General features: G+C 33.6%; 2 protein-coding genes across 5 annotated transcripts; one reads left to right on the top strand and one right to left on the bottom strand.

Moving 5' to 3' along the window:
* The first annotated feature begins 1528 nt into the window (after nt 1-1528).
* On the top strand, nt 1529-4706 carry LOC107960077 (protein UXT homolog). 4 transcript variants are annotated; one of them, XM_016896288.2, is made up of 7 exons: nt 1529-1919; nt 2101-2197; nt 2327-2356; nt 2522-2623; nt 3011-3118; nt 4218-4272; nt 4373-4706. In XM_016896288.2, the coding sequence occupies exons 2-7, from the start codon at nt 2106-2108 to the stop codon at nt 4439-4441; spliced, it is 456 nt and encodes a 151-aa protein (XP_016751777.1). In that variant the 5' UTR covers nt 1529-1919; nt 2101-2105; the 3' UTR covers nt 4442-4706. The 4 variants fall into 4 exon arrangements, with proteins under 4 accessions (XP_016751777.1, XP_016751778.1, XP_040968384.1 ...); XM_016896289.2 differs by having other exon boundaries at nt 1721-1914; XM_041112450.1 differs by having other exon boundaries at nt 1723-1914; nt 2104-2197.
* A 2766-nt stretch (nt 4707-7472) lies between these two features.
* Nucleotides 7473-11411, bottom strand: LOC107960078 (protein argonaute 7). Its single transcript, XM_016896291.2, has 3 exons — nt 10709-11411; nt 9172-10399; nt 7473-9086 (listed from the first exon to the last, which is right to left on the bottom strand). Exons 1-3 carry the CDS (start codon nt 11067-11069, stop codon nt 7628-7630), a joined length of 3048 nt encoding a protein of 1015 aa, XP_016751780.2. The 5' UTR covers nt 11070-11411; the 3' UTR covers nt 7473-7627.
* Between the last annotated feature and the right edge of the window lie 564 nt (nt 11412-11975).

Here is an 11975-nt window from a genome sequence, read left to right as displayed (position 1 = left end):
CAGTGGACTCAACAGGTAAATTTTTATTATTCACTAAATTCGTGCAAATATATGAATATGTCGAACCAGGATCAATTAAAGCAATTATATCAATATCAAAAAGAGGAAAAGTACCGGTGATAACATTTATTTATTTTTTAGAGCTATTTATATGTTTTTGATTATTTCATAAATAATTATTAATTTTTCACAAAATTATATTTGCTTAAATAAATTCTTTTTTTTTACATTTCTAAATAGCAATAATGATATTAGCGGTTTAAATTCATCTTAAATCAATTTTGGTTTAAAATAACAAAATATAAAAGTTTAATTTCCACGTAATTCAATTTAATCATAAAAGTTAATATAATAATTTTATTCAATTTGAGCTATTAAAAAATCGAAATTGAAATTTAATAAGGTTGAATCACTTTAAACTTATATAATCTCAACCTAAAATATTTCATTCACAAACTCCAATAATTTAATTTAGAAGTAATTCAAACATAAAATCAACCTTAATTAAATTTAAAATACTCAAATTTTGGAAAAAAAATTAGTCAACCAAAATTAATCCCAAGCAATTCTAGATCAAACGTGTAATTAGGATGGATGGTAGAAACCTTATTTTTCCGAATATTACCATAAAATGTAATTACACAAGGCTCAAACCATCGTATAAGTTTTCGTATCAAGAGTTAGATTGTATTTTATCTTTCTACTTAAAAAATATGTAAATTAATCCCTATATATTAGATTAAAAAGCAGGTTGATTCTTCTATTAAAAATTTTGTCCATTTAACTGTGTCATGTGTACTTTATGTTGACGTATACAAACTAGACCTGTCCATGGGCCGAGCCACTTGATTTGACCCAAAGGCTCACTCGAAATATAGGATGGTTGGATAAAAATATAAGTTCAAAAAATTAGCTTGAATTTAAGAATGAGGGCCTTTTTAAAAATGGGTCAGTTTTTAGTAAAGGAATTTTCAGCTCGGGTTTGACCTAGTCTGGCCCGATTTTATTAACTCTAAATTTTACCCTTGTTCCCCACTTCCCAGCAGACCTAGTCCTGATATTCTTTCCTTTCCCTTTCCAATCCCTATTTCCCATTAATCCTTAAATTTTTCCTTGCTTCTTTGTCATTGCCACCACTATTGCTTCTCTTCATTTTGTTGTTTTTCGCTGATTTTAATTTCTTTATTTTTGTAGAAAATATTGATCTTTCACCTACTGTTCCTTTCATTTCCTTTTCACGATCATTCCTTTCCCTTTAGATCTACGCTTCCTTATTTGAACCCAATTTTGTTCTCTTTTTACTACTTTCAAAAGTTTGGGTTTTTTTTGGTTGCTTTGCTTTTTATTAATTTTGATTCCATTTGAATTCAATTCGATCAAGGGAAAAATCATTTTGATTCTCTCTTTCGATACTCTAAACTTGTTATTTTCGATTGAATCGGAAAAAAAAAGAAGAAACAAAAGTTGATTAAAGTGGATTGATGAAATTAGGATAAAAAAAAGTCAAACTTGGATTTAACATATATAATATGGGCTGGATTTGAATAAAAATATCAACCTATTTTTTTGGGCCAGCCCAAGCCTACCAATTGGGACTGAAATTTTTATTGGGCCTAATCTGAACCCAGCACATTAATACTTCTAATACAAACTAATTTTTAATAATAAAAATATATAAAATTTTTAATATAACGATAGATTTACAAGAGCTTACTATTTTTATCGGTATTTGCTATTTGCTAATAATAACAACATTTGGGCGCGTTTTTGCTTCAAACTGCAACTCTCTCCTCAGCTCGATATATATGTTTTTTCCTTTTCTACCTTTCCCTTTTTAATATTGTAGTAGGGCTTCCCTTCTTTACCTACCTTCAAACATCCGGAGGAGACGTTCAATCGGCCGGCCCTCGACAGGTGAGGTGAGCCACTTTCGCTTTCAGAAGGCACTTACTCTTTTTTTTTTGGGGGGGGGGTGATACGACCAAAAAGCTCATGCTTTTTAGCCGTTCGGTGAAATGCCTAAACCAGAATTTTCGCTGAACCCCGATTTGAAGACAGGTTTACTTTAATTTACTTGAATATTATTTTTTCACTGGGCAGAAGAAATGGACAGCTTACGCCAGGAGAAAGTACAGAAATTCGAAGAATTTGTCGATCGCCGCCTTAAACCTGATCTTGTTCATGCTATTGCTGAACGGTATGAATTGACAACGTTCCCATTTTTCCTGTACTAATATTTAGCCTGCTTTTTTTATTTATATATTTGAACACCAAAAGGAAAAGGAATAACGACATTGCTAATCATATTTTCCCCATATTTTTGCAGCGACAAAATCTTTGACCAGCAAAAAATTTTGTATCCTTTTATTTAGAGATGAATTTGTTCCTTTTTGAGTAACAAGGACACACTTTAAGAATTTTCAATGCAAATTTTGTTTTTTTTTTCCCTCGATGGGGTTTCTTTTTTGTTGCTGAAAGATTAGAGCTTTGTATCTGTTTACTTTGACACTTTTTCATGTAGCTCTGATTTGCGGAAGAACATAGAAAATTTAGAGAAAAACAGTGTAACTAGTCTTCGGACCTTGGTTAATCTCGGGTCTGAAGTGTACATGCAAGCAGAAGTGTAAGTCTTCTATGTCTATCGTTTTTGGTTTATCATACACCTATTTTTAGTTTTACTTTTGTACTAATGTTCACTCCATTTTCCTTTTCAGAATTAAAAAAAAATACTGCAATTTATGCATTTATGTCGTGATTTCCACATTGTCATGGTATCATGAAATAGGATTATTCATGTTTTATATGCCCTTTACTTGTTTTTGGTTCAAGGGTGAACTTGTATGTAATGTAGGTTAAAACTTAAGACTACTGTTGAACTTTGTGATTGCAATTGGATTTTGACTTAAGAATTTGCTCATCCCATGTTTAATCCGTTATTATTATAATTAAATTTTCTTGGATTTGTGTGTGCTTGTGGTTTTTCGGGGGCTTCCTCTTTTGATGTTTACAGGCCAGATACCCAACATATATTTGTGGATGTCGGACTCGGGTTTCATGTGGAGTTCACCTGGTCAGAAGCATTAAAGTTTATCTCATTGAGGAAGGAAAAACTGGAAAGGTATATGGTTTTCTTCAATTGATCAAGAAGCCCTGTTTGGAACTTCTGTAGGTCTTACTTGCTTATAGCCTCAAGCACAAAAGAACTGCTCATAACCTACTTCTTTCTAACCAGTCAGATAGAATTGTATATAAATGCTATGTACAATTCAGTCATTGCAAACTCTATCATGTTATGCAAGGATATATTGGTTTAATATCATCATGGGATCCACCAATGTCACTATAAAGTAGTATGAAACTTAAAACTTTATCCATCTTTTCCTATATTCCGGTACAACTCGAGAAGCTGGTTTTGCTGATCTTGACCTTTTTTTTATTTTTCATCATCACTTATGTTAGGTGTAACTTTGGCCTTGACCATCAACATAGGTCCATAGGTGAGGTTAAAGATCAAAGAAGTGTTGTCAAGACATGTGCCTTGGTGCGCATGTGCCTTAGCACTAGACAACAAAAGTCAGACCCTTCCGGACAAGGCCCATTTAATTAGATGCATGCCTGGTGCACCTAGGTGTGCTTTTTGTAAAGCTTTAGGCATAAAAAAAGCTTGCTTGATTGAAGTTCTGTTTAATTTTTTTTTTTTTCTATTTTCCACTTATCTCTTTAGCTATACTTTTACTAGTAAGAAAACTAATATCAGAGTGTATACTTTTCAGTATTTCAACATTCATCTATAGACATGGACCATAAGGAAATCATACATACATATATATAATTTATATTTGATGAAATCATGCATATTGACTAATGAAATATTTTCTTGTTTTCTAGATAACCTAGACCAGACTCTAGAGTTCCATGATATGTTTAGGCTTTATATATAAATATATATAGACGCAAACAAAAACTCAAACATATACATGCTGCGATTTACTTAGGGTAGCTCTTTTTCTTTTTGGTGCCTTACGCCTGAGTTAGCGCCTAGAATGTGTCTTATGCGCTTGACAACGTTGGAAGGAACACAATCAGTCTTTGGCCTCTGCAATAGGATGTATTAAGCTTAAATTCACTTAACGTAACACACTCAGTTGTATAGTTTCTTCTTGGTTCTTTTCCTCTCTCAAGTTTTTTTTTTTTTAATTGTCAATTGTACCATGCAGGCAAATAGAAGAGTATACTCGCTTAATTGCATCAATCAAAGCACAAATTAAATTGGTATGTTTGTACATGTCATGTCCCATTGAAAGTTCTGTGTACATGGGTGATCATTTTGTTTTGGTTGGCATCAACAATTAATTGCATACCCTTGCTACAGGTTTGTGAAGGAATTCGAGAGTTGCTTCAGATCCCAGAAGAGAAAACCGTAGAAGGGCGCGTTTTTTAGCGTTTACAACAAGTATACCTATGAATTCTGTTACTTGGCCTTATGACTAACATTGTTTGTGAGAGATGATGAAATAGAGCACAATCAAATGGAACTTTTCTCACTTGATCCCATTTTGCACTGCTGCTACCTTTGCAATGGGAATTTCATTATTAAAAAAAAATAGCGAAGGAATAGAATGTGATGATTTTGATAAAGGTTAAAATATGCTACAAGAAATATTACTCCTCTTACATTTGGAATTTAATTTATGTACTTTTATTTTTATGAATTTAGCCTTTTACTTTATAAATTTTAAAATTCAGGTTCTAATGTAAATACTGTTAAAATTATTTTGTTAAATTTGTAGTTGTAACATTTTAAAACAAATTGGTAGTAAAGGTGTCTATGAGTTGGGTCAAAATTTAATTCTAAAATATTTTTCAAGCCCTTTTTTACTTGGCTTGCCCCACAAAAAAAAAGTCTGTTTTATTATTAAAAAAGTAATAAAATATTAAGAATATATTTTAGTTGTTCTTTGATATATTTTTATAAAAAAATAATTTAAAAATAAATTTTATTATTTAAATTTGGGCTGAATTGGGCCTAACTTAGTAAAAATTATTTGTTCAAGTTAGGCCCTAGTCAGGACGGGCTTATCAGGCCAGGTAAATTATTTAATTCTTGGACAAGTCTACTTAGAAATCATATAGTAAGAAAAAAAAGATGTAATAAATTTGAATTTAATAAAATAATTTAATGATTTTAAGAACTAGACTTACATTTTGAAAATTTGAAAAGCAAAGAAATTAAATTCATTGAAATAAAAATAAATGATAAAATTCTAAATAAACAAAAAATGTAGGGACTTGAACCATATATTCACCAACTATAAATGCATATCTCATTGTCATCCATGTACAATGGTGGGATTTAGCTGGGTTTGGATTTAGAACTTCAAAAAAAAAAATTAACTTTTGATAGTCAAACTTAAAAGAAAATTAATAAAATTTCAACCATATTGTAGAGGAAAGAAATTGTTAGATAAAACAAAGGATAGGCCTTCAACTGTAGAAAAAAGTTTGATACATGTTTTAAATAATAAAACAAAATTATAGCAACTTCTGAGATTTCCTTATGCAGCTACATGATGGGTGAAAATATTGGTAGGATTGATTAAATTTGGTAAACGTTGAAAGGGAATTTAGACAAAAGATTCGGTATGTACAACGATAAAGGGATCAAAGCTGTACTTTTAGTATGTACATTCACAATAATAAAAGGTTTAGGATGGATGATTTAAAGACCCCAAGTGTAATTAGGGGGATCATCAAAACCAGAGACTGGGAATGAGGTGAAGCTTTGGGTTTGCTTGATACTCCAACCTTATCTGAGAGAGAGAGAGAGAAAAGACCCTTCGTTTTGTAAGAGATGAATGAAACATCAATCAATGTGAAATAGGATACCGACACAAGGAATCATCACCCACCATCAACTCACTTCCCTCCCATTTTCTTTCATTATTTTACTTCATACCCTAGCCCATTTCTTCTATGTCCCAACCCTTCAATGGAACCTTCCTTCTAGGTTATGCGACATAAATTTTGATACCTTTTTAAACAAAATTTTCTATGAAGTTGAGTATGGGTGATATTGGTTTGGTTTGATTTTTTTTTAATATAAATTTTTATATTATTTGGTTTCATAAAATGTAGAATTTAATTCAATTTCTAGTGAATTTATATTTTATAAATTGTCTAAATACTTTAATTTAATTCAGGTTATTTTTTAATTTAATTAATTTTTTCTCAATTATGAGGACTTTTATCTCTTATTTAGAGATTTAATTTAACATGATTTAATCCGGATTAAAGGTATAGTCAACCGAAAAAAAAAAAGAAGGGTTTTGGTCTTACTTTAATCAAGGTTTTATTTTATTATTAGGGTGAAAAATATTTTTCAAAAAACATTAATAAACAAATAGCTTTTTAAACGATATTTTAATCTAAGTTAAAAAAATAACTTTTAGTTTAAAATTATATTTCTCAATAAAATTATTTTGTAACCTAATGTTTAAAATGATGATTTATCTTTTTAAAAATATTTTTTATAATAATTATAAACACCATCAACCTTTTCAAAAATAATTTAACATTTTTTAAAAACAACTTGTATAACTAAAACTTTAATCCCTCGTAATAATCAATAATAATTTAATTTTTGTGAATTTCTATTGACACTTTTGTTAATTAATAATTGAATTCAATCTTCTTCAACCTCTTCGTTAAATAAACAAATATATTTTTTATCCCATCAAAATTTAAAAAATTAATTTAAATTATTTTAATATAATATATACTTTTAATCTTTTCAATTTTCAATTTTAAAATTTAAATTTAATTTTTAAGGTTGATAAAAATTATTTTATTAAATTTAAATTCATTATAATATTATTTTATTTAATTACATTACTACTAAATAAATATTTTTTATTTTAAAATGTTGATTAAAATTTAAATTTAAATTTGTGAAACATTTTTAAAAATTTGATAGAAAAACAGAAAACCTGAGAAAGGAGAGAGATAAAGGATGAAGCACGTGTGACATAGTGAGGTAAGAGAGGAACCCCTTATCAGTGTGTATAACCCATGTTTGGTTCAGAGTAGCAGAGTCCTTTCTGTCTCTACTTTAACCCCTTTTCTCAGACAAAACGCAATGTCCAAAGTCAGACTTCACTGCCCTTTTTCTCCTTGCCTTTTCTTTTGTTTTTCTTTTTCTCTCTCAAAAGCTGACTTGGTTTCGTAGTATTTTTTGGACCCTTTTTCCCAACCCTATTCTATTTATCATCATTTCATAAATAATATTTACCAAATATTCATTACAGTATTCTTCTTACCACTCATTTACTCACTCACTCCTTTTTTGCTTAAATCATTAATGATTTTAGCTCACTTCAACTAATCCACGTGCTGTCTGCAGTGATTCTGGATATGAATATTTCATGTTTAAACCAACCAAAGAATTTTCATGGGAAGAAAAAAAGTCAACAAAATGGAATTTAAGATTTGTCACTTTGCTGCTATGATAATTGTACAACTATTTGCATGACCAAATCCAAGCTCTACCACTTGTAATCACATGAAACTTCGCAATTTGGCTATAAATTCATCCACTACTTTTACATGTGATTGTGAGGATCATATAGTTTTAGCAGTAGAACATGAGTTTCTTAATATTCTCGCTTAGTTTCGGTAATGGTGTTGCCTTCGGAGGAGCTGGACGTGAAATTGTGGGAGAACTTCTCATACAAGCAATGGATTCTGATCGCTCGAGGTAAAGCCTCCCTCTATATGCTGCCAGGTGCGCGTAGTACGCAGGCGGCACCAAAGACACAGGCTTGGTGCATCTTACGAACGTGTAACATAGGTTGTAAACCAGCTTCTGCAGTTCGTCGGAAGTGAAATGGTTTTCATCCCATAACACATGGTAATGAGTCGGGCGGCTAGTACCCTTCACCCCCCAATGACTGCAAAGATAGAAATCAAATTCCTTTGGATGTGTTATCACGGTATCCACTACGGTTCCGGGGGGAATATTTTCATCAAAATGTTGGTTTTGCATGGAAGAAGGATCGATTTCGAATGGGAACAACCTTGTGTGATGCCTCTTTTGTACTACTGCAAAAGTAATGGGAGGTTTATAACCCGGAAATCTTGCACAAGCTTCTTTAACAGCTTGCAGCTCCTCTTTAAGCACTTTGTAGAATTGAGTTTCGCTTACACCATCTCTGAAGAAGATGATTCTCTTGGGCAGTTTGTTTACTTCCTGGTAGAAGTCATCAAGTAACTCCCCTACCATTGCAGCGAGGTCTTGAATAATTTCTTGTCGATGCGTTTGAGACCTCATTCTAGATACATACTTGTTTGCAGCAGGCCAGTTCATGCTACCAACCACGGCGGCAACTGATGGGCTGAAATCATCAAGCGGGTGAGGATGTGTCACATCGGCACCCATAAAGATCACAGGCTCATTGAGCCGGAGAAGACGTGGAATCTGAGATGGCAACGAGTTGTACAAAGCAACTGTGCAACCTCCAACTTTGGCATTGATCTTCAGGGCCAAATTTGCAAGAAACTGTGAACTGAGTTTCCCAAGGTTCGGATACAAGCAGCACTGGCTCACAACTCCCACACTTGTCTCCGCTATTCGTTTCAAATCCGCATAGCCTTTGTGCTTTTTCTCCATTACACATATGAGCAGCTGGAGATTGTTGGAAGCAGCTCTGTGGATCTTCTTGAGCTTAGATTCCAAAAGATACACATTACTAAGCACCTGTGTTGATTCAAATTGAGGGCTGACGATTGTGCTTTTGTTAAGAAAGATCCCCAGCTGCTCACACCTTTGAGAAAGCTGGTTTATGAATTTGGGGATGTTAGACTTTTGATCAGGGGTGCCCCCAAAACTTATAAGCGCCCACCGTTCTATTCTCGTTCCTTGAAATACATGGCTGTCCAAAAGGTTCCATTGGCGATCGCGGCGGGAAGGAGTGATATCTCTTATGTGTCCACCATCACCAAGCTTGAGCTTGGGAGGTTGAAGAATCCTCCCGTTCAACCGAGTCATTTCTCTCGAAACTTGGAGTTTGAATTCTTCTGCCTGGTTGCCACTGCCAAGAAAAAGTGCAAATCCTTAAGTTTTACTTGCAATCAAATATAATCAAGTAAATTCTTCATAGTGTTGTATAACATTACCTTGTAGGCCCTACTGGTCCTCTCATGATTCCATCAATTATGGCTTTTCGTTCTTTCGGTCTCTGGCAGCCCATTTTAAGGATCCTTGCAGTCTGATCATCTGAAAGCTTCCCAAGAAACTTTTGGCCTTCACAAATCATACAAAGCTCCATGGGAAGATAGCATGGTTTGCTCCTACTGATTTGCAAGCATGGCAAGTTCCTGAACTGTATGTCATAATTGTAGTGATCCTTAAAGTAATCAACAAGCCTCAAATTCTTACCACCCCGGTCAGGGAAGTAAAGATTTTCGGTAGCTTCTTCAGTTAAGCCATGAACACGGTACCGTTGAACTGTTTCTCGATGGCAAACGAAAACTCTGATATTTCTCAATGCCTTCTCCACTTCTTTCCTCTCTTCATCGCTCAAACTCCTTGTCTTTCTTTGAGAAAGGTCTCGGAGAAAGTCCAGCCGCTTTTGCAAGTAAAGGATAACTCCAATACTCTCATGGAAGGCACTGATGGAGAAATCAACATTGAGCGCTAATCCTTGTTGCGTTGGTCGAAGGCTCTGAAAGAAACCTCTCCATCCAATAGCTCCCCCTCCGATTTCCTTAGTACCTCCCATTGAACTCGAATAAAACGACCTCCCTACCGGTATACACTTCTCCATTGGACCCTCCCTAAGAACAACATCCAAAGCATGGAGATAATCCTGAGGGAGTGGGATCCAATCATCACCTTCCTTGCTCAAGTAACTTCTCAAATCCTTTCCATCAAACTTTGAAACATGTCGGATATTGATTCGAAACACTTTGAGCTGATTCTGCTTCTGTGGGAAGCAATTCAATTCCCCAAAAGGTAAACCTGACTTGGTGGTGGGTATTGGGAGACTAATAAAGAACTCAAGCTTATCATTTTGGAACTCGACAGGGCTGTATATATTCTTTCTACCATCATAAGCTGGATGAGCACCTGAGAGTAAACCTGAGTTGTTTTCCACCAGTTTCTGTTTGATCATCCTAGCAACCTCCTTGGAGGGACTAGGAGATATTTCAACATTGTAATGGTAAATTTTAAGAGAGGGGTCAAATTTCACTACAAAATGGTTGGCAAGGAGAGTGATTACTGGCCCTTCAACACCACCAGAATCTGGTCTCCTAGCAGCCACCAGTGCTTCCTTTGTATCACTACTCCTCACCTTCCTTCCTTTATATGGAAAACTTGTTCTCCCATGAAGCCCCTCTGGAGCTGATTGGTTCATTGAACGAGAAAAAAAAAGTTAAGAACTTGAATACAACCACTTGGATAGATAAAAGTTCCCAACAAAAATCAATCAAGTCCAGTAGTTTCAAATATAAGAATTAACAGGGTACATATCATTTATAGGCTCTAGCTATAAATTTATCATTTTTTGCATATAACTAAAGATTGGAACAAAAGGATACAACAAAGATCCTATTTTTAATCAGTTTTGTTGAAGAAAAATAAACCATGACCTTAAAATGATGATACATGCAGATGAAATAAGAAGAACAAATATAAATATTGGGGGGTCACCTGGTGTCATTGTTAGAACTGGGACTTGTGTATCAGGGACGGAAGAGGTGGCAAGTGGAGGAGAATCATTAACCTTACATGGAAGTTTCTGCAAGTGGGTTTTAGTTTGAAAGTTTTGGTTTTGAGAGAGAGGTGGGGTTAAAGCCAGCTGCAAAGGTATTGGAGGGGGTAAAGGGAGCAAAGCAGGGTAGTAAGAGTAACTTTGGAACTGGTTCTGGTTAAACAATCCAAAGTGGCTTGAATATTGCAACAATGGGTGCTGGTAATGATGCTTATGAGGATTATTATTCCCGCCCTTGAAAGTCCTGGTTTTGGTAGTGCATTTCTTGTTCACATGGTGGTGCTCTTCAGTTTCTTCCATTGCAAAAAAAAAAAGAGAGAAAAAAAGAAAAAAAAAAAGCTAACCTTTTTGTGTAAAAAGGAAAAATATGGGGGCTAATACTATGAGCATAAAAGGGAAAGACCACTCAAGAGAGATATTGACAACTCAAAGGAAAAACAAAAAAGAAAAAAAAAAGATTGGGTTTTTATTTGCTGAGGTTCTTTGTGTCTGGTTCTAACTTCTTACTCATAAGGAGGTTAAGAAGGTGAAGGAATTCAAAGGCAAAAAAATAGAAGGGGGGGCTGCCATGGCTTGCCTTATAAAAGAAAGTGAAAAGGGTAGCATCAAAGAAAAAGGGTATAATCTGTAATTGTAAGAGTATTTGGCATTTTGCTGCAATGTGTGAAAGAGCATTGCAGATGTTAGGCTTCTGATACATATACCCTTTAATGATCCAATTGACTACCTGTCAAACACATATGCCTACTCTAGCCTTTTCAGTTTTCCCCCACCTTCCAATCTCTTTTTATTTTTCATTCATATAGTTTTTAAAGTCAAATGCAGTGAAAATGTGTATTCTATTAAAAATGAAATTGGGGTATAGTTGATAGTGATTGGACTTTGGATTAGTGATTGGGTCAAATTCTTGTTTTTTAGGCTTATGATTTATTAATGTTGTTGAATATTTCATAGCATCATTTGGTTAATCATGGTCATCATTTCCACTAGACTCTCTTTTTCTGAATATCAATGTATAAAAAGGTCATTTTTTTTCAAACATTTAATTTAGGCCAAAGTTCTATATGATGAACCATAGGAAATAGGTCAAATAAATAAAGTTTTTTTTCCTTTTGCAAACTATCATATGTTGATTAACTGTCCCATTACTTTTTTCACTTTATTAAATCCTATCAGATTTTATTTTTTTATATATTTGAGTTACAC

The sequence above is a fragment of the Gossypium hirsutum genome, chromosome A05 (assembly GCF_007990345.1).
Source record: "Gossypium hirsutum isolate 1008001.06 chromosome A05, Gossypium_hirsutum_v2.1, whole genome shotgun sequence".
Classification (NCBI taxonomy): Eukaryota; Viridiplantae; Streptophyta; class Magnoliopsida; order Malvales; family Malvaceae; genus Gossypium; species Gossypium hirsutum.
The sequence above is the reverse complement of the archived record's forward strand: the minus strand, read 5'-3'. Positions and strand labels throughout refer to the sequence as shown.